This window comes from Thunnus thynnus, chromosome 6 (assembly GCF_963924715.1).
Source record: "Thunnus thynnus chromosome 6, fThuThy2.1, whole genome shotgun sequence".
In the NCBI taxonomy this organism is placed as follows: Eukaryota; Metazoa; Chordata; class Actinopteri; order Scombriformes; family Scombridae; genus Thunnus; species Thunnus thynnus.
The window spans coordinates 16,682,033-16,703,364 of record NC_089522.1 but is presented as its reverse complement, the minus strand read 5'-3'; the positions used below and the strand labels follow the sequence as shown (position 1 = coordinate 16,703,364).

At 40.9% G+C, this 21,332-nt stretch overlaps 1 protein-coding gene across 1 annotated transcript; it reads left to right on the top strand.

The window, feature by feature from the left end:
- Window positions 1-837: 837 nt before the first annotated feature.
- Window positions 838-20,998, top strand: LOC137184463 (dihydropyridine-sensitive L-type skeletal muscle calcium channel subunit alpha-1-like). The gene is made up of 45 exons (XM_067592174.1): window positions 838-1,248; window positions 2,650-2,755; window positions 5,078-5,217; window positions 5,320-5,453; window positions 5,571-5,723; window positions 5,883-6,088; window positions 6,251-6,354; window positions 6,455-6,600; window positions 6,677-6,758; window positions 6,842-7,002; window positions 7,098-7,323; window positions 7,422-7,629; window positions 7,775-7,895; window positions 8,003-8,117; window positions 8,221-8,320; window positions 8,423-8,492; window positions 8,936-9,068; window positions 9,209-9,338; window positions 9,422-9,481; window positions 9,993-10,099; window positions 10,216-10,303; window positions 10,432-10,539; window positions 11,117-11,169; window positions 11,273-11,419; window positions 11,679-11,880; window positions 12,030-12,188; window positions 13,008-13,118; window positions 13,206-13,289; window positions 13,999-14,046; window positions 14,623-14,649; window positions 14,749-14,874; window positions 14,975-15,040; window positions 15,173-15,264; window positions 15,354-15,513; window positions 15,673-15,800; window positions 15,927-16,023; window positions 16,412-16,514; window positions 16,621-16,722; window positions 16,816-16,949; window positions 17,389-17,514; window positions 17,682-17,890; window positions 17,981-18,045; window positions 18,493-18,539; window positions 18,630-18,704; window positions 19,421-20,998. The coding sequence occupies exons 1-45, from the start codon at window positions 1,064-1,066 to the stop codon at window positions 19,745-19,747; spliced, it is 5,571 nt and encodes a 1,856-aa protein (XP_067448275.1). The 5' UTR covers window positions 838-1,063; the 3' UTR covers window positions 19,748-20,998.
- Window positions 20,999-21,332: the final 334 nt, after the last annotated feature.

Below are 21,332 nucleotides of genomic sequence, written 5' to 3'. Positions count from 1 at the left end.
TATAATATTATTTTATTTTTCAGATCACATTAAGCATTATCCAGATGAATCTCTTTAGGGCTGTGAGATAATTCAATTTTATTTATTTAATTATTTATTTATCTATTTATCAGCTTTCATTTAAATTATGTGATGTAAGAACATAGTTGCTTAGCACGTTACAAAATTCTGGGATCCAATTCACAAACTGAGTTCTCTATTTACATGTATGAAGAGTTTTTTCTAAGGTTAAGCATAACAGTGGAGCACAGTTAATTTCACTGAACATCAGTTTAATCAATATCAGATAATCACATTGATTTCAACCATATCAGCCAGCCCTAAATTCCTTGCACTAAGGATTTACACGGAGAAACCCCCACATGTAAACACACTGTGTGAAAGTCTGGGATTGTGACGTTGGCTGTCTTAAGTGGCCTCTTAATCATTTCTTGCTCCCAGTGTGTTGCTTTCATCAAACCCTTTCCAGAGTCTAAACACTGCGCTCCACCTGCACAGCGTCACCCTGGAGGCAGAAACATCCGTGACTTTTTTTTCCTGTTCTCACTTTTTATTCACAGTTTAGGGAGCAACACCAGTGTGCAGCAAGAGAGCTGCTGACTCTGTTTTGAAAGAGAGGGTAGATTGAGGGCGCTGGTGTTGATGTTCCCCCAAACTGTGTCTCTCCTCTGAGTTGTGCTCTCTGCCCCAACCCCCTCTTGATCCCATCTACTCCCTTCGTCCACCTCCTACCCCCCAACCCTGTTAACCATCCCCAAGCATGGCCTGTCACTGGCTCACAGTCTAAATTTAAACTACAGCAGGGCCAACTGTTCCTCCCTGCCTAGGGGGCTTTTTCTGTCAGAGGCCCTCAGCCAGGAGGAGAGGCCTGTGACTCTGTGTGAGGGAGACAGAGTCAAAGGGAGAGGAGGAGAGGGCGGCGGAGGAGCGCACACAGGATCGGCAGGTCTGGAACACAGAGGCCTTTGCGACGAGGAGTTATACCGTGCTTCAGTTTGGGATTATACAGTGAGAGGACACCTTTCTCCAGGATCGGAAGCTTGTCTCAGGTGGAGGCGTCAGGATGGCGGCCAACGGAGAGGCGGCCAAGTCGGTCATCATGAATGAAGAGGAGCTGAAGAGGAAGCAGAAGGAGAAGCTGAAGAAGCTACAGGCCACGGGAGGCAACCCACGACCCGCAAGATCTCTCTTCCTCTTCACCCTCAAAAATCCCTTCCGCAAGGCCTGCATCAACATCGTGGAGTGGAAGTATCCTTTATCTTTCACACACACAAACACACGCACACCTACATGGTACATACACAATACACAGACAGTTGTGTTTATAATATTAATTGGACACAGGAACATATGCATTCAGCCTCACTAAAGAAATACAACATTTGAATAATTACAAGCATTCTTAAGCATTTCCAGTATGTAACATACTCTAGTTATTATAAAGTTATTACAGCATGTAGGGTTAAGAATATGGACAGCGAGTGTATACAGAAATTAAGTGTATGCCCAAGCCAAGACTGTTACAAATCTGGTTCAAGAAGATTCCTGAAGTGCAATGACGTTTGTTATGTATCTGGCAGCCCTGTGTCAAAGTCAAGTTTGTAGCCCTCGTCTTTTCAACCATTTACATCTGGCAGACAGAAACGATTAATGAAGCCACCTCTTTCGTTCTAACTAGCTGATGTTCTGCTTTTAACGTGGAAAGAGTCACCCTGAAATGCTGCCTCTGTGTGAGGTTTGAAGCACGAACAAAGGGCAGGCTGCTGAGTGATGTTATGGCCTCTATAGGGGGGTGTCATGTTTTTAGCCCGATGTCCATTCCTGGATTATACATATTTTAGTATCCAAAATAGAATGTGTTGATCATAATTCATCTAAAATAGGACATATAAACTTGTTTAACATCACAATAGTGTAAATAATTATAATTTTTTAACAGTTTTATAGAAATGTGTCCCCATATGCTCGAACAAGTCATGGGGAGTTTTTAGAGCAGTAGTATAATCACATTGGTATGTCACTCCGTAACACAGGGCATATGTGCTTTATATAAAGGAAAATTACAGAAATGCACTGAAACTCCTTAAGTCCCTCTTATTTTACTTAAAAGAAGTTATCAGTTCACAGGTGTTATAATAAATAACTATGTTGTAGAAAAACTCTGTGTGCATTTAAATGGTTCAGTCATATTCTTGGGCTCTGCAGCTGTCCCGTGGCATCACATGGAGACATGATGCTGACCTGGCAGGAGAATTCTCTTAGAGAGCCCCCTGTTGACGAGAATGAAGCAGAACAGCAGACAGGATTACACTTTGCCGGCTTTGACGGCTGTGCTGGCTACCCGATGGGCTGTTTATAGGGATGATGTTTCAGGCAGCATCTAGTGGCACTGATCATTGTTAGCTGAGCTGTTTGTTTTGTTTCATTGCATTACAAAAAGTATAGAGCAACTCAAACAGATAAAGAGATGGGGCATTTATTTTCTAAAAGTGGCTCCTCTGTTGTTAGTATTTCCTGTACATATACACAGTTAACTCAAATGTCATTATGAATGATTCCAGGTAAATTGTATCCCTTTGTCAATATTTCTTTATATTCTACCAGCCCTCCTCATGTATTGTTGTTATGATCCTGAGCCTCCCCATCCAGAACTTTTGAAATCATCATCTTATTGACCATCTTTGCAAACTGTGTAGCTCTGGCTGTGTTCCTACCTATGCCCGAAGAAGATACCAATAACACCAATTCAAGCTTGGTGAGTATGAGTGACAACACGTGCACCTTTCCTTTGATCTATGACTCAGGACAATGAGTATTTCACTCGTGCTCTCTGGCTTCCGCAGAATCCAGTTTTCTATTATGACCAGTAGATGACAGTGTGCAGCTGTGTTTAAAGTATGTGTTTGCTTTGAGCCAGCTTAATCAAGGACTTCAGAGCTAAGCATTTCAGCTGGTCACTGGTCTGAGTGCCAAACACCATTTAAATGCCTCCAGACACAACTCAGTTCTTTTCTTGGAGTCCCATCTGTGCTTGTAGTTTATCCTCTAATCAGAAACTGGCTGTTGAAGAAGAAATTGGCACAAAAGCATGGAAATTAACTACATATGATGTGGGTGGATTTTTTTTCATCTACATGGATACAGTTTACAGAATACGAAGACATTAGGTGCAGTAATGTAATGCCTACATTTGTTTCTACACAGGATTGATGCTTAGGTTAAAATATACAGGCCTTTAAACTGAGCTTATTATATCTGAGTTGATGAGTTTTTGTGGGTTTGCATGGCATATTCTGCATTCTAATTAGAGAAACCTTTGTCATGTATTCTGACAAAACTGAAATGGCTTAAGGTTCCTCAGTAACAGTTTCAGGACTCATTCTCTTACTTCAGATGTTAAAGACGTGTAAACCAGCTGAGGGGAAGGTGTTTGATCCTTGTGTGCTGCTTGTGTGTGTGTGTGTGTGTGTTCACGAGTATATTTTGACCTCATACTGTAGGTGTGTGTTTACACTGCTGTGAGGCTGTGGATAGTGCAATCCAGGGAACTATGAGTGGTGTAGTGAGCAAAATAAATAAGTTTGCTCTTGCTCAGTGTACACATCTTGCCAATGTCAAGATATTTGATGTTGAATTGACACCAGTATTGATGAGGATTGGTATGACAGACTTTAAGAAGATGTGAGGATCATTGTCTCTGAGAAACCTGACATCTCGCACAATGTCAACATATAGCACCCACACGCAAAACTAAAGCTTATATCAATCTTGTTCGTATACAACCGACTTACCTAGACCCCGGCCCATTTCACCAAGTCTTTAGGTATCTGGACCTAATGATGCCATTTCTTTAATATCTTTGCTTTGGCACACTCGCCAGCCCCCTCACAAATCCCTCTTATTTCTGAGTGTGCCATTCCTCAGAGGTGAGCGATGTAAGAAGAGCTGGTCAACTTCACCCCCCTATTGCTGTTAGAAGTAGGTCAGCCCAGACCCCAATGACGCAGGCACGTGGATACAGGAGAGTCCACAAATGTTGCCTCATGTAACCACACTCATAAAATATGATGGTTTGTGACATTGATATGCTGCAATGTAGAAATGCAGCTACGGTATCCTTGATGCCCTGCTTTGTTTAAATGGAACATTTCTAATGTATTATTGTTGACGTATGCTGATTCAGGACTTGAGGACTGCTGCTGGCTGCTTCAGCCAAACATTATTGACTTAATTTGTTTAAAAGGGTCTCATAGCATTTATGTGATACTTCAAATTAATTCACCAATTATGATGGTAACTGGGGCTGGACTGTCATAGAGCTATGTTGTACCAAACTGTTCTCAAATTACAGCTTCTTTGAATCAAAGTCAGTGATGAAGAGAAAAAAGGAGTAAATCTAATAATCACAATGTCAAGTTGTTTATTAAGCAAATATGTGAGATGTGGTGTTTTGGTAGTAAAATAATGCTTCTGTAACATGTTGTTGAAATAACACAAGCCCTCCTTGCGTGTGTTCCCTCTTTTTGTTGTCAGTGACTGTCACTACTGACACATGTAGATCCAAACAACATCAAGTCTGAGGAAAACCATGCTCGGTTCTGTGTGTGTCTGCTGTGTGTCGACCTCCTTTGTCTTTGAAAATATCAACACTGATGATAAAACCACAGATACAGACCCAATTTGCAAACATATTTTCATTCGACCACCCTGACATCTATCTGTTTACCACCTCTGAATAAAGCAATTCATTGTTTTTAGTTAAACAGTTCACTGTGTTAGATTGTCTGACAAAGCTCTCAAATTGTTGCCTTCATCACTGCATGACTCAAGGGCCACCCATCTGTTTAAACCCTCTGTGGTCATGTTTAATTTGCATCCAAATTAGCTAACAGGCTATCAAATCTAATGAGTTCATCTAATACCTGCAACTGTTTTGTTGAGCACCTAATGCTGTTCCTCCTAGCAGGTGCTAAATGCCAATGTTGTCATTTACTCCAGCTATTCTGTATTTCACTCAATCTGAAGGTTATGAGTTTTCTAAAATGTAATTTCCTGGTATGTGTTTATCTTTCTGCAGGAGAGCCTGGAGTATATCTTCATGATTATCTTCACATTAGAGTGCTTTCTCAAGATAGTGGCGTATGGGTTGGTGTTCCATGAAGGCGCCTATTTACGGAACTGTTGGAACATATTAGACTTTGTCATCGTCTTCATGGGGTAAGATGAGCTGCAGGCTGCAGGTGGATTTCTCTACCACCAAAGGCCACAGCTTACTTTTGACCACATCTAAATAACTGCCATCACCATCTTTTTCTACAGTCTCTTCACCTTTGTCTTGGATACCATCAACAAGATATTAGATGTGCCAGTGGATAAAGGTGGCGGGTTTGACATGAAGGCGCTGAGAGCCTTCAGAGTGCTGCGACCCCTACGTCTTGTCTCTGGAGTTCCCAGTAAGGACCTGTGCTTTAATCCACACATACTGCAGAAAGCACCTGTTTCTTGTTTATACCATTTGATACCGTTTGGAAGGATTGCTGAGACATTTTGGTTTTACTGTTCACATTCAGGCCTGCAGGTGGTGATGAACTCCATCCTCAAAGCCATGCTGCCTCTGCTGCACATTGCCCTGCTGGTCTTTTTACTGGTCACTATCTATGCCATCATGGGACTGGAACTCTTCAAGTGCAAAATGCATAAGACCTGCTATTATACTGGAACACGTACGTGTAAATGCAATCAGACACTGTCGTGCTTATATATGTTGTCATTTATGTCATACCTGATATATTATCAATCATAAATATTAAATTAACATTCTGTAAATTGAATTATGAGCTAAATTTAGAAAATGACATTCATCTCCTCTCCTTGTTCCACAGCTATCTATGCCACAGCAGAAGGTGAGCTGCCTGCACCCTGTGCTCAGGCTGGTAACGGACGCCGCTGCATCATCAACGGCTCTGAGTGTCGGCCAGGCTGGGAAGGTCCCAATAATGGCATCACCCACTTCGATAACATCGGCTTTGCCATGCTTACCGTCTACCAGTGTATCACCATGGAGGGATGGACCAAAGTGCTCTACTGGGTTAGTGACAGCTCAGTTGTTTCTCAGTTTCAGTGTTGGGGCACTTGTGGTCTTGCTGCCAACACCTCGACATTTGTCAGCATTTTAGGCGCTTATTGTGCAAAGCAAGATATATACTTAACAGGATTCATCGTTGGTGGCTGGTCATGTGTTGTCTTTCAGGTTAATGATGCCATAGGAAATGAATGGCCCTGGCTCTACTTTGTTCCCCTTATCCTGTTGGGCTCCTTCTTTATGCTCAATCTGGTTCTGGGTGTGCTCAGTGGGTAAGACAACTTTATAGCTACCTAACTTTTGCTTCTCCTAGTAAACAAACTGAAAAATAATCACATGTGCTGTTTCACTTTTCTTCGTCTCTCCACTCAGAGAGTTTACCAAAGAGCGAGAGAAGGCCAGGTCGCGTGGAGAGTTCCAGAAGTTGCGAGAGCGTCAGCAGCTGGATGAGGACCTTCACGGCTACATGGAGTGGATCACTCACGCTGAAGTCCTTGATGCTGACAGAGAGGGCAAAGGTCAGCACTATAAACCACCTCAGCACCCATCCTATGTAGAGAGGCTATTGAATTACAACTGTTATTCTCTTGTCAGGACTCCTGCCTTTGACCAGTGGAGATTCTGACACAGACAGCCTGTATGACATGGAAGGCAAGAGTCAAATCGTCTATTATTAGTAAGTCTGCTGTTTTGTTGATGTGTAAATGTTGGCATGTATGGTAGCTTGGCACAGTAAGCAAGCGTTATGTTTTTATTTAGTCGCCTGGCCCGTCGCTGGAACCGGTTCTTCAGGATGAAGTGCCTGGTGTATGTGAAAACCAAGGCCTTTTACTGGCTGGTGATGTTCCTTGTCTTCCTCAACACCCTGACCATAGCAACAGAGCACCACCACCAGCCTGAATCACTAACTTCCTTACAAGGTTGGCGATTGATATGCATATCATTGTAAAGATATTTTTTGCATAAATTGTTTCTTCCCAGCCTCATTCATCTCTCTCCTCTGTTACCTCAACAGATGTGGCCAGCCGTGTACTGCTGGTGCTGTTTGTTATAGAGATGTTTGTGAAGATGTATGCTCTGGGTCCCAGAGCATATTTCATGTCGCTGTTTAACCGTTTTGACTTCTTTGTGGTGCTGTGTGGTATCCTGGAGATGATCATGTTGTCCACGGGTGCCGTGGCTCCCCTGGGTTTCTCCGTACTCAGGTGTATCCGACTGCTGAGGATCCTTAAAGTCACAAAGTGAGTCCTGTCCCCTCAAAGGATCATTGTGTTAAATTTAATAGTCATAGTGTAATTTACTGTCATTTAACACCTCTCCACTCTCAACTACTTTGCAGGTATTGGACATCTCTGAGTAATCTTGTGGCCTCTCTCCTCAACTCCGTCCGCTCCATCGCCTCCCTGCTCCTTCTTCTCTTCCTCTTCATTGTCATCTTCTCACTGCTGGGCATGCAGGTGTTTGGGGGGAAATTCAATTTTTCTGAGCACAGACCCAGACGCAGTAACTTTGACAACTTCCCTCAGGCCCTCATCAGTGTGTTCCAGGTGAGACTAGACTCCCTTCTGTTTAAACTCTTTTATGATCCATTGTGTTAGGGAAGCTCATTTACAGTGGCAGCATCTACCTCATCCATTCATACATGACATTAGTACATTATTATCAGCTTTTTAACCCTTCACTGTCTATCAGATCCTAACAGGAGAGGAATGGACCTCCATCATGTACAACGGCATCATGGCCTATGGAGGGCCTGTCATCCCTGGCATTCTGGTCGCCATCTACTTCATCGTCCTCTTTGTCTGTGGAAACTGTATCCTTCACATAAACTCACCATTTCAGGATTAAAAAACTGTATAATTACCCATAACGCTAACCATAATGCCAAGGCTTTTGTTTTCCTGAGCTCATTGCAACCAGATATCCTTCTTAATGTCTTCTTGGCCATCGCCGTCGACAACCTGGCAGAGGCGGAGAGTCTAACTTCAGCTCAGAAAGAGAAGGCGGAGGAGAAGATGAGGAGGAAGCTACTAAGGTGAATAAATGAATACCAAGAACGATCCACTCTGTCTACTCTACTACCACTAAAAGTAGCAGAAGAGAACTCTTTTCCGCTCCTTTCTTTTCTTGCCCTACAGGTCCAAAATGCCAGACAAGACTGATGAGGAGAGGGAGAGGATAGCTAAGAAACTGGCAGAGCAGAGGGCCAAGATGGAGGGCATGCCAACCACAGCCAAGGTTAGTGTTGTTTCTGGTTTCATATCACAAGTTTACTCTTGGCACTTATATAATAGTCACAGTCATAAGTAGCTATAATATGTATTTATTGTCTTTCTTCAGCTCAAAGTTGATGAGTTTGAGTCTAATGTCAATGAAGTAAAAGATCCATTCCCACCTGCCGACTTCCCAGGTAATAAAAAAATGACTAAATGTTCTAATTTTCTTGCATCTCTGACTTATGAACCTCCCACTTTTTTCACCAGTGTGGTTGTAACAGAAGAAGGTTACTGATTGCAGGAATTTGTATTCATTACACTGGCTGTTTACCAGTGCTGCTGTCTTGGCTATGCTACAGTATAAGTATAGTAACTCCTCATTATTATTAGACTCAGCCAATCCCCTGAGCTGGGTTTATAGCAGGATCTAAAGTTAGGCCATTTTCACACTACTCTGATGACTACCATATAAAGCCTACTACATGATTAAGTATAGAGAGATTTATTTTTTTGCCAAGAATGGATTTTTTTTAATTGGCTACATCTTGCAGCTTCTTTGAATACCACCAATAAGGAGGTTTGTCATGGCTGTATATAATTTTGAGTGTGCCAACCTTTGCTTTCTTCCACATGGTAGGTGACGACGAAGAGGAAGAGCCTGAAATCCCCATCAGCCCTCGGCCCCGACCAATGGCCGACCTGCAGCTAAAGGAGGAAGCTGTTCCGTTGCCTGAAGCCAGCTCCTTTTTCATCTTTGGCCCTCAGAACAAGTAGGCACCAGACATACCAACCTGAGAATAACAGATGTCAGAGTGGTTATATTTCAGTGTTGTCTTTTTTTATCTATTTGTGGACACATGTACTACGTGTCTGTGTGTGTGCTTACATTTGTTTATCCGCTGGTATCCAGGTTCCGTAAACTGTGCTACAAGATCATCAACGCCTCGTCCTTCACCAACTTAATCCTCCTGTTTATTCTCCTCTCCTCCATCTCCCTGGCAGCTGAGGACCCCATTGATCCCAAGTCCTATAGAAACCAGGTAACAACCAGGTCTAGCACTACAGATTAAACATTAACTGTTGAAAGAAGAAGAATAACAACCCTGCCCTTGTTTTCATCCAGATCTTGGCCTATGCTGACATTGTCTTCACAACTGTGTTCACTATTGAGATTGTACTGAAGGTAAATTCAACAGCATGTAATGTGGTGTATATTTAATTGTATGCCTTATGTGTATTTGACTGATGTGGTTTGAAATACCAGATAACTGATACTGATATTTTTTTTGATTGAATCTGATATTCTGTGTGTTTAAATTTGTCCATATTGTTTTCAGAAAAAAAGCCTCCTGTTCTCTTGAGCAGCCTCAGAAACAGAATTAAAACCATCAAAATGAAAATGAAATGAAAAATTCCCACATTATACAGAAACAGTTTTACATTGAGGAGGAGCATCTGAAAGAATGATGCCGATTTCCTCTGAGATACCACATTAAGAAACTGAATATGCAGACTTACCTAACTCACAATGATGGTAGTAGCCCAGCTGAACACCAAATACTAAATTCAGTTACCTGCATAAAAAGGTGATAAAAGCTCATAACATTCAATGTAACTCATTCTTTCTCTTGTAAAACAAAATCATTGTCTTGGTTCAGTATTCTGGGTTTAACTGTATCATATCTAACTGACAGATGACAGTATATGGTGCATTCATGCACGAGGGCTCCTTCTGTCGCAATTCCTTCAATATCCTGGATCTGATTGTGGTTGGAGTCTCCCTGCTTTCTATGGGAATGGAGTGAGTTTACATTTTGGGATTGCCACATTAGATATAGAATATCCTCATTATTTTTTTTCCCTTAGTTACTCTTGATGTGCATATCAAGATTGGTGTTTGTCATGTGTTGTGTGCAGATCTAGTGCCATCTCTGTGGTGAAGATTCTCAGGGTGTTGAGGGTGCTGAGGCCTCTCAGGGCGATCAACAGAGCTAAAGGATTAAAGGTACAACACATGCATACATAACCCCACACACAAAGACATCTCTATGTTTCCACAAATCTGTACCTTGAATCAGTATGCAGTGGTTTTAACATTTCTTTAACCTACATATTGTTTGTCTTTATTGACAGCATGTGGTCCAGTGTGTGTTTGTGGCCATAAAAACCATTGGGAACATCGTCCTGGTCACCATGTTGCTGAATTTCATGTTTGCCTGTATAGGAGTGCAACTCTTCAAGGTAAGTTTTTACCTTAAAGGTAACATTTGCAAATTAATCTACTGTAAGTATAGATATAGACAAGTTTAAATGCCCAAATGAAAACAAATCAAACAAATAAATAAATTAAAATACAATATACATTGTTAATTGTATTTCTTTTTTATCTATGCATTTACTATGTTATTATTTTTCTTGAGGAGATGGAGAGAAATGTCCATGACAGTTGATTGTTTTTTTTTAATTTTGGCATGAACAGTGTGTCTCCATCTCAAAAAGAAAAATTTCCCAAAGTGTTGGCAGGTCTATGTTGCTCTCTGCCAGACAACACTGAAATGCACATCCTTTGTTTTCTGTGTTTCAGTGTTGATTTTAAGGTGGCATGGAAAATTCATGTCACAATATAAAACAATTCATTCAGTTATTAAAGACAAAAGGCTAAATAATTGGCACATGTATTCTGTAATGTAATGTAATGTGTATTGTATTTCACTTTATTTCTTTTTTTGACTTGTTTTCATCTGACATTCTAAGTCTTCCATGTATAGAGGCTTTGCTGCATGTGTATAAAATGTGTCACTAATTCTTTCCCTCCCAGGGGAAATTCTACAGCTGCACAGACACGGTCAAAATGACTGCGGAGGAATGCCAGTAAGGCAAACATCTTTCACACATCATGCATTTCTTCTGATGTATAAAAACTGTAAACTGCAAGTGCTATTTTAGAGTGACCATTCGCTGTATCTTTTCTCAGGGGATCCTTCTTGAAGCACATGGAGAATTCCCTACAGGACACAGTGGTGGCTAAGAGAGAATGGATAAACAGTGACTTTAACTTTGACAACGTGCTTTACGGCATGTTGGCTCTCTTCACTGTTTCCACTTTTGAGGGCTGGCCGAAGTAAGCACAGAATACGTTTTTATTTGACAAATTGCATCTTTGATAGAATTTTTTTCAATCCTATGTGATTGAGTTAGACAGAATATCTTATTATGTGGATATTGGGTTGGAAGTAATTCCATTGCCTGGAGCGAGAGATGGTGAAAGAGGCAATATTTCCTTTTTAATCTGCTGAATTATAAATTCCATCTATACAAATTAGCCTTATTGTATCTCTGATTTTTGAACTTTGTTCTGCCAATATCCCCTCTTCTCCCAGACTGTTATACAGAGCCATAGATGCAGACAAAGAAGACATGGGCCCTGTCTTCAACAATCGTGTGGACGTTTCCATCTTCTTCATCGTCTACATCATCCTCATCGCCTTCTTCATGATGAACATCTTTGTGGGCTTCGTCATTGTCACTTTCCAGGAGCAAGGCGAGCAGGAGTATAAGGACTGTGAGCTGGACAAGAACCAGGTGCACTGAAACCCACATAGATAAAATTATGGATAGTGGGAGAATCCATGTCATTCCCAGTAAAATCTAAAACATATTACTCAAGTGTGAGTAGAATAAGTTATTATTTTTCTTTTAACCCCCCTTCTGTCTGTTCTGCCTCCCTTCAGCGTCAGTGTGTGCAGTACGCCCTGAAGGCTCGTCCTCTGAGGTGCTACATCCCCAAAAATCCCTACCAGTACAGGGTCTGGTATATAGTCACCTCCTGCTACTTTGAGTACCTCATGTTCTTCCTAATTATGCTCAACACCTTGTGTCTGGGGATGCAGGTATGTAGATTAAGGTCATGTATCAACCTAAAAACACTGATAATGCATTGAAGCTGCTGACAGACAATATTCCGTTTCAATACTCAGTATCTCTAGATGTGGGTGTAATTATTTCTATGCCAAAATCACAAGCCTTCAGTGTGTGCTATAACATTTAATTAATGAGAAAATGGAAACTTTCCCAGACTAATTAATTTTGGGGTAGTTTGCAGCATTAATTCAGTGTGCCCTACATATTTCTTTGTGAATTAATTTGCAAAATCTTGCTGTACAGATTCAAGTTGTGAAAAAAAAACGGACTTATCCTTTAAAGGCCCTGAAAACTTATTTCCTCAATCATCTTCTTACTAAGAGTGATGGGGTCCCACATGAAAACACTAAATCCTGCCAAAGTTCAAAAAGTTTTGGGGCTCAACTGGAAAATGTAAAATCATTCACTTCTGTGCTAATCAGGATTTAGTAACACTTGAATCAAAATTTGGGGGTTTTGTGGTCACTATTAATCAAATCTGATGAAACCACACACACACACACACACACAGTACTGATAAAGCAGATTAGCTGAGTTTTTGAGTGTTAAATCTTTAATAAATAAAAGATGTTTTTTTAACTTTGATGTTGTTTGTTCATGAATATTGAATTTTATAGAGAAATTATATGGAGAAACTTTTCGAGGGCTTTAAGCCAGTATATTGCTCTAATATTAGCATTTCCTAACATAACATCTAATTATCTTCACTTAAACATTCTATAATAATAGTATGTCAAATTAATAGCTGTAACATGCAAAGATTAACATTTGCTTTCCCTTTTAAACAGCACTGTAACCAGTCAGACCATGTGACCAAACTGTCAGACACTCTGAACTTGATCTTCACCGTGCTCTTCACCGTGGAGATGATTCTCAAGCTCATGGCCTTCAAAGCGAGGGTAAAGTCTTCAACGTTGGTCTTTCAAACAGCGATCCACCCAGTCTAGTGTCCCACTGTGTCATCAGTGCTTTATCTGTCTGAACAGGGCTACTTTGGAGACCCCTGGAACGTGTTTGACTTCATCATTGTCATCGGTAGCGTCGTTGATGTCATCCTGAGTGAAGTTGATGTGAGTACAAATCATAAAACTTATATGTTTTAATCTGTTCTAATCAATTCCACAGATATCAGATTCGTATTGCAGGTGTTGTATTTGAAAGTCCCTTGTGCTGTTTTAATGAGACATTCCCAGTCAATAGTGTGATTTGTATTGAAATGACTGAATGTATTTATTCAATGCTCTGACCCAGAAGCATATTATCGAGGCCCAAAAACTGATTGGTGCCGGCAGAACTAGCTCACAGGACATGGTCAGTACTGTTGTTGGCCATTCCCACCTCAACACTTCTCTCACCCTCCTCAGTGCCTGGTGCAACCTCAGAAACATTGCCATCTCCATCACCACTGAACTTTCCATTATTCCATTATTTCCACAATGATCCATTACAGTATTGTCAGTGACTCAATGTTTGTGTGTTGTTCGGGGCATTTTAAAAAGAGCACAGTATTGATTGATGAATTATTTTATGCGGTCCTGCTACACAATGTTTTCTCTGGCCAGTGACAGTTGTTTCTCTCCATTGTTGCACTGCATTGTCCTCATCTTTTTCATCCACAAACACAAGCTTGAAGCAAATTCTCCATCCAAACCTATTTCAAATCCTCTCTTTCATCTACTCTTCCTCCTCTGCCTCTTCTTTTGCTTCATTTTCTTCTCAGTCCCCCTCAATCCCTTTGTCCTCCATGCATCTCACTCCTCATCTGTCTATCCTTCACAGACTGCCCTGGCCTCCAGTGGAGGACTGTACTGTCTCCATGGCTGCGCTGTAAATATCTGATCTCCACTGCACTGCACTGCTGCATGAGCCTGCTGTGTGAGCACTCCACTATGTTCTCTACTAAACTGTACTGAACCTCGTGTGGCTCAAACTGGGTTACTGCTGGTGAAACATCTGTGTTTCTACTGGCTGTCTCATCTTACAGAGCAAATGTAAGATAGGATATAGCAAGGTATTTGCTATATTGTGTTCCAGTATGGCTCGAATAGTTTATAGAAAGAGAGCCGCTGCAAGTATTAATGATGGCTGGATTGACTGAAAACTGTTAATATTTTTACAATAAAGTGTGTGTATATTGTTTATTTTGCATGAGTTACAAATTGCAGCTGTTCTAGTTTTTAGCAACTAAGACCTGAATTTTGGAAGCTTTGTAACTCATGAAAGGTGGAAGAATTGAATCTAATATTAACACTATTTTGAGATTGTAAAGCATACCATAATAATGTTTGACATAATTTTTGATTAGTGCCATGTATGTTAGGTCTCCCATTAATGATAGTATACATATATACAGTCAAATATAACTCAACTACACTACATCGTATCTTCTTCTACTTTGTGCAGGAGACAAATCCCATGCAAGTAATTGCGGTAAGCCAAAACTCTACCAGTATTTCAAATCAGCAATGTTTTTCTGTTTTTTTCTAAAGTTTTCTTTTCATCAAACTCTTTTTGTGTTTTTGTCCGCAGGCTGCTGAAAATGCCTCAGTTTCCATCACGTTCTTCCGACTCTTCCGTGTCATGCGTCTGGTCAAGTTGCTGAACCGTTCGGAGGGCATCCGCAACTTGCTGTGGACCTTCATCAAGTCTTTCCAGGTTTGTCACACTGTGGTCGTCATCATCACCATTGTTATTCTCCACTCTTCTGCCCTGTGGTCACTTTTCAATGATTTGACTGTTTTGTTTGTGTTTTCAGGCTCTCCCTCATGTAGCTCTGCTCATCGTGATGCTCTTCTTTATCTATGCTGTCATTGGGATGCAGGTACAGTCTTCAGTATTTATTTTCTGGAGGAAAGCATTACATAAACCTCTGTTGACTGCAGTTCTTCTGCCTAAAATACAAATAAGGCAAATTCCTGCACTGATTTTGACTGGGATTTTAACAACCCTTCAGATTTTCGGGAAGGTAGCCTTAGTGGATGGCACCCAAATCAACCGCAACAACAACTTCCAGACATTCCCTCAGGCTGTTCTCATGTTATTCCGGTGAGTGTCTAAGCCAGGATGACGTTCAAAGGTCTTTGGTTCCAAGATCAAAAACTGACTCAAGATCTTACTGTGGTTTATGTGTCCAGATGTGCTACTGGAGAGGCTTGGCAGGAGGTCATGATGGCTTCTATGTATGGGAAGAAGTGCGACCCCAAGTCTGACTTCCTGCCAGGAGAGGAGTACACTTGCGGGTCCAACTTTGCTGTCTTCTACTTCCTCAGTTTCTACTGTCTCTGTGCCTTCCTGGTGAGCAGCAGCCAAAAAGTCTTCATATATCTTTTAGCTGCATAGTGTTATTCTTAGTGTTTGTTGTCATATTTTAACTATCATTATATGATGAAGAAAAATAATTAAAACAGAAACATTTTTTGTATGAATAAGCATCTTTTTTCTTGCCTACTGTAGATCCTCAACCTGTTTGTAGCTGTCATCATGGACAACTTCGACTACCTGACCCGTGATTGGTCTCTCCTTGGTCCACACCATCTGGACGAGTTTAAGAAGATCTGGGCTGAATATGACCCTGAAGCCACGTAAGCCTAAACACCACATCGAAATCTCATTCTTAATTTATTTATCCTCAATTAACCTCCGGGATTAAGTCAGGTTTAAGTGGGTACCACTCAAGACGAGTATAAAATGTTTCTCTTATCTAACAGGGGGAGAATTAAACATCTGGATGTGGTGACACTGCTGCGACGCATCCAGCCTCCACTGGGCTTTGGCAAGTTCTGTCCTCATCGTGCTGCGTGCAAGGTACATACAGTTATGAACAGGATCAAAGACACAGGGAGTTAATTGGGGTTCATGCATGTTAAATGGTAACATTAACAAAGGAATAAAAGCACTGTTGATGGACATTGTGCATACTATCCTGATTGAAAATATCAATAAACAGGTCTGTGACAGTGTCAAAAGGTTTGGAAAATTATACATAGTATCTCTCACACATCAAGGTCCTCTCATGTTCACTTCATCTACCTCCTGAGCCTCCCTCCCCCACCTAAAATAATATTAATAAACGATAATGATGACATTAGTAGATACATGAATTAAGTAAGTTTATAAAACTATAAAAAGGAAAAAAAAAAGCTCTGTTCTGTTCCTCACTGGTGCCCAAATTCTTTGGACTTCCTGTCCGCAGCGCTTGGTTGGTATGAACATGCCGCTCAACGGTGATGGCACTGTCACCTTCAATGCCACCCTGTTTGCTCTGGTCAGGACTGCACTCAAGATCAAAACAGAAGGTACAGTTCATCATTTCAGATTACAGTTCATATACAATAATGTGTTTGCTTCAGTTTTATGTAGATATTGTAATCTTATTATATTTTCATGGGTTGTTATTAACAGGTAACTTTGAGCAGGCCAACGAGGAGCTGAGAGCCATTATAAAGCAAATCTGGAAACGCACCAGTATGAAACTTTTAGATCAGGTCATCCCCCCAATAGGAGGTGAGTCTGTTGACGAAAATAGAATTACATGATATTTACAATGTAATCCAGTACTTTTCACACTGACAGTACTGTGATTTGACTGGGTTATAGATGATGAGGTGACTGTGGGGAAATTCTACGCCACCTTCCTGCTCCAGGACCATTTCCGTAAGTTCTTGAAGCGCCAGGAAGAGTATTACGGCTACCGACCCACTAAGAAGAACGCCTCAGGCCCGGAGATCCAGGTGAGCAGCCCATTTTGGGACATGGTGGGATCAAAATCACACTATTATTATAACGTTTAAAATGCCAGACAGAAAATTACTGTATTATAACTGAAAATTAGTCACGAGTATTCACTAGAAATGTGGGTTTGGGTTACAGGTTAGGGTTAAACGTTGATGTGTTACCAGTATCAATAATTTTTCAGAATAGCATGCCATGCAAAAATGTGAATGCATATTATTTCTCTTTAGGCTCTTATGACACAAATAAATCAAGCAAGTTTTTTTATGCTCTCCTCTGTTACCAAATCTTCCTTCTCTCTTAGTGTAACCCAGCCTACATCTCTCCTCTTGCTTTTCTTCTTACACTAACTTAATCTTTCCTCTTCTTCCTCTCCTTGTGAACACACTGCTGTATGCCTCTGGTCTGAATTTTCACCATCCTCCACATTTTTTCTAGGCGGGTTTGAGGAACATAGAGGAAGAGGCGGTTCCAGAGATGCACAGGGCCATTTCAGGAGACCTGCAGAATGAGGAGGAGATGGACAGAGCTATGGAGGAGGCTGGAGAAGAGGCCATTTACCAGGTGAGAAGCAACCTGGCAGAACACACATACTGATGCACATACTCTGGATTAGAATTGTCAACAAGGTGGAAGGCTTGTAGCGCTAGTTTTGGTGAGTTTCGATTTTTTGGACTGAATTATCAGGGGATAATGCCTGCATGTGTGCTTGCTTTGCTCTGTATTTCCAGCGTTCACACGCTCTGTTTGGGAACCGGATGGATTCATTCTCCGCTGAGCCTGACAACGCTTTGTCCCCACACATGACCAACCAGCGGCCCCTTAAGTTCTCCGACAGCCAGCCTGATTCTCCACCAAACTCCGCTGCCTTGGAGCCCACTACCGAGTTTTTCCCCACAACTTCACTAAGAAGCAACACTAATAACAATGCCTTCGCCGAGTGAGTACCAACCACACTCCCATCCACCAAGGAGACTACATGACGTATGTTTACAGTGGGTGGACATGTCTGATTTTTGTTGTTTTTCAGATTTTCATTTGAAAGAGAAGGCAGTCCCGAAGGCCTTTACAATCCCAATGAGGATGCAGAGACAGGTATGTATAAACAGAGTTTGTATGGAGTCTCTCCAGGCCTCAAAACACGCTTGAGAATTAGTGTACCAGTAAGTAGTGTTAAGTGTTTTTGGTCAAAATGTAAAATTCCAGCTCAGCAAATAATATTAGGCAAATGAGTAGAGCTACAACTAACAATTATTTTCATTATCAATTAATTTGCTAATTATTTTTCTCAATTGATTAATCATTTAGTCTATAAAATGTTAGAAAATGGAATAAAAATGCTCATTACAATTACACAAACTCCTAGGTGATGTCATCAAATTGCTGGTTTTTTTCTGACCAATGCTCCAAAACCTAAAGATATTCAGTTTACTGTCACATAAGACAAAGGAAAGCAGCGAATCCTCACAACTGAGAAGTTTCTTATTGTTCATTACATTATTTATGAAATAGTTTTGTTTTTCTTTATTCTTCCTTTTTCAGACAACCTGCACTCTTGGAACTTCACAGTGAGAACAGGAAAAACACAGGTAGTATTTGATAATGTCTGGCTCATCCAGCATACATGATGATGAATAGCTCATTTATACAGTGTATGGATGCACTTCTTTTCTTTGTAGTTTCCTTATGACCCTAACTACGATGATAGTCAGAGTCAGAGCTCCCACGCTGCAGCTGACCAGCTCGTCCAGGAGGTAAGTGAGGAAGGACGTCTGACCAGCCACCTCTGTTAGCAGGAAAGTCAGATAGAGATGAGTAGATACTGTAGGTGCTAATAAACCTAACTCCATTTTCCAGATTGGGATAATTTCTTGGACATAAATTAAACCTAGTCTGGACTGAATGACATTTTTGTCTCCTTAAAAAGTACATTCAGTTCAGGTTTGATTTGTTCAGGATCTCAGCACATTTATCTCAACAACAGCTGGATAAACCAGTAGATGGACAAACTGAATTACTGACTGAATCTGCAGGACATAAGACATTTTAATTGAACTGTAACATTCAAGTGAGCTTTTTAAATGTAAAGCTATGATTCAAAGTTGTTCCATTTGGCAGCTACACAATAAGTTTCTAGATGACATCTGTAATGTCTCTGCTGTTCAGTGTAAGAACAGAGTTCAGAGTCAAAATTTATAAAAGAACATTTTAGTTGAATTGCAGAGTGTTTCAAATATCTCAAATGTGTTTGACTAAGATACAAACTGTGCTCCAGTGTTGTTTTGTAGCCGAGCCTGCGTTCCTCTGCAGGGTGCAATAAAATATCACATAATCATTTGCAGTATTCAAAATGAAATTGCACCGTAATAACAGTATAACTTAATAGAGCAGGAGCTTTGGGTCTAAGGTTGGTGAATTACAGCTAATAATAATATATGAAAACATTACAGCAAGTTGTTTTCTTTTCCAGGCTCTAGTAGAGGGCAGTCTTGCCTCTCTGGCCAGAGACCCTGGATTTGTCTCTGAGACTAAGAAGGAGATGGCTGATGCCATGCACACAACTGTAGATGAGATGGAGGGCGTAGCTCAGGGTATCCTCAAAGAACGCTCCGGCCGCATCGCCTCTATCAAAAAGAGACGTCCTGTCCCCGTCCCTCCTCGTGCCCCTGCCGTGGCAGCACAGGAAACGGACCAGCCAGAAGTGCCCATGAGGAGAAAGAAACGTCCGATCCCCATGATTCCCTCCATCCCCGTTCAGAATAGACAGGAGGCGACTGAGGCCAACTCCAAAGTTTAGAGGTTGTCACTTGAGTGGACATGGTTATCGTGATTTTTAACACTTCTAGGTGGCTCCACCTCACCTCACTTTATCGAGCTCGTTGCCCCTGTGAAAGTCTGTATCTACTAGCCTGGTTTAAGGTCTGAAAAGCAGGTTGGCTCAGGTTTGATATTTTGTCAAATGTGGTTGAAACTTAACCAATGAGAAACCATATATCTGATGACGAAAACATCTTCAGATTTATTGGAACTAATAAAAACACTAACTTATCTGAGAGCGAAAGGATTGACGCACTTCTTTCTTTGTGGCGTTTATTGAGGTTATCCATTCCATATGAGACAACCATGTGAGTGGGCTGAGTGCCTGACTCAAGCCTCACTGAGGGAGGTAAGAAGGTGAACGCTGATTAAGTGACTCAGTGAATACAGGAAGCAGGCAGCTCCTTTAATGTGCTGCAGCTCATTGAGGACAATCGAAAAGGACCCTGGGGAAGTGATGACTGAGTTTCTGAGCCCAGAAAACTTCGACGGAAAATCAGTAAGGGCTCTGTTGCTGATATAATGATGCAAATAAAAGCATTTTCTCTTTGTTGCTAAAACAGAGCCCTCTGATCCGTAAGGACTTGATATTTTTGCCTTTTATTACCGGAATTTACCAAGTTTTCTCCTGCTCACCACTGTTCTTAAATGCAGTTGGTTATCAGCAGATTTTAATGAGGAAACATCTTTTTTGTTGTTTTTTCAATTTTGGACAAAGAGGTTCACTTAATATCCAAAGATTTAGTTGTATTACACTACACTGTAGTTTTTTTTTTCTCCAAGTCACTTTACTGCTATAGGTTTTATGTTCTTTAATAACATAAATATGTAATACCTATGTAATAATGATAGGTGGACCCGGACAGAGAATGTATCTTCAGCATACCTGGAGTATGATGGATTTAGCTTTAAAGCTCATCAGGGTTTGATTACAAATTTTATTGATAACCGCATGGGCATACTTTTTGCAATATTGCACTTGTTTCATGTTTTGTGCCTACATGCAATCATTTGCAGGCCCTTCAGAGGAATTTTTTTTTTTTTTTACATTATCTTCTGATAAGCCTGTGTTTTACAAACACATCTCAAGGTTTTGGAGATAGTTTGAGTTAACTTTAATACTCAACCTCTCACCTTGATTCTCCTTCACTTCTGGATCTGTGCCATTATGGTTGATGTTACGTTGGTGTTTTCACCATTGGCAAGAGAAATAAATCATCCAAAACATTCATTTCTGTGTTAGTTTTCTTTCTGCAAACAACCCAAAAAAATCTGGCAATACAGGCTGTGATTCTGCAAAGGAAAAAGTCCCTTCCACTAAAGGTGAGTTTGCTCCAGTAAATAATAATCAAGACTAATAGATAGAAATGAGACAGTTAGTGCAGACGGAGCCTTGATGAGAACATATGTGCATGCTGAAGACGCTGCCCCCTGCAGAAATTACTGTGTGAAAACTGAGAGCCTCTATAAATAGTCTTGCCTGGAAAAGCATGGACTCCTCCTTATGGAATGGAAACTACCACAGCAAGATACATGCTGCATTGTGGGTTCAATAAGGTTCAAAT

Excerpts from the sequence above, each read along its gene's own strand:
- LOC137184463 (XM_067592174.1), top strand. The coding sequence starts at position 1,064 with ATGGCGGCCAACGGAGAGGCGGCCAAGTCGGTCATCATGAATGAAGAG. Across the intron at positions 12,189-13,007 it reads CCTTGTGTCTGGGGATGCAG|CACTGTAACCAGTCAGACCA; the intron begins GTATGTAGATTA and ends CCTTTTAAACAG. Across the intron at positions 14,650-14,748 it reads ATCCCATGCAAGTAATTGCG|GCTGCTGAAAATGCCTCAGT; the intron begins GTAAGCCAAAAC and ends TTTTGTCCGCAG.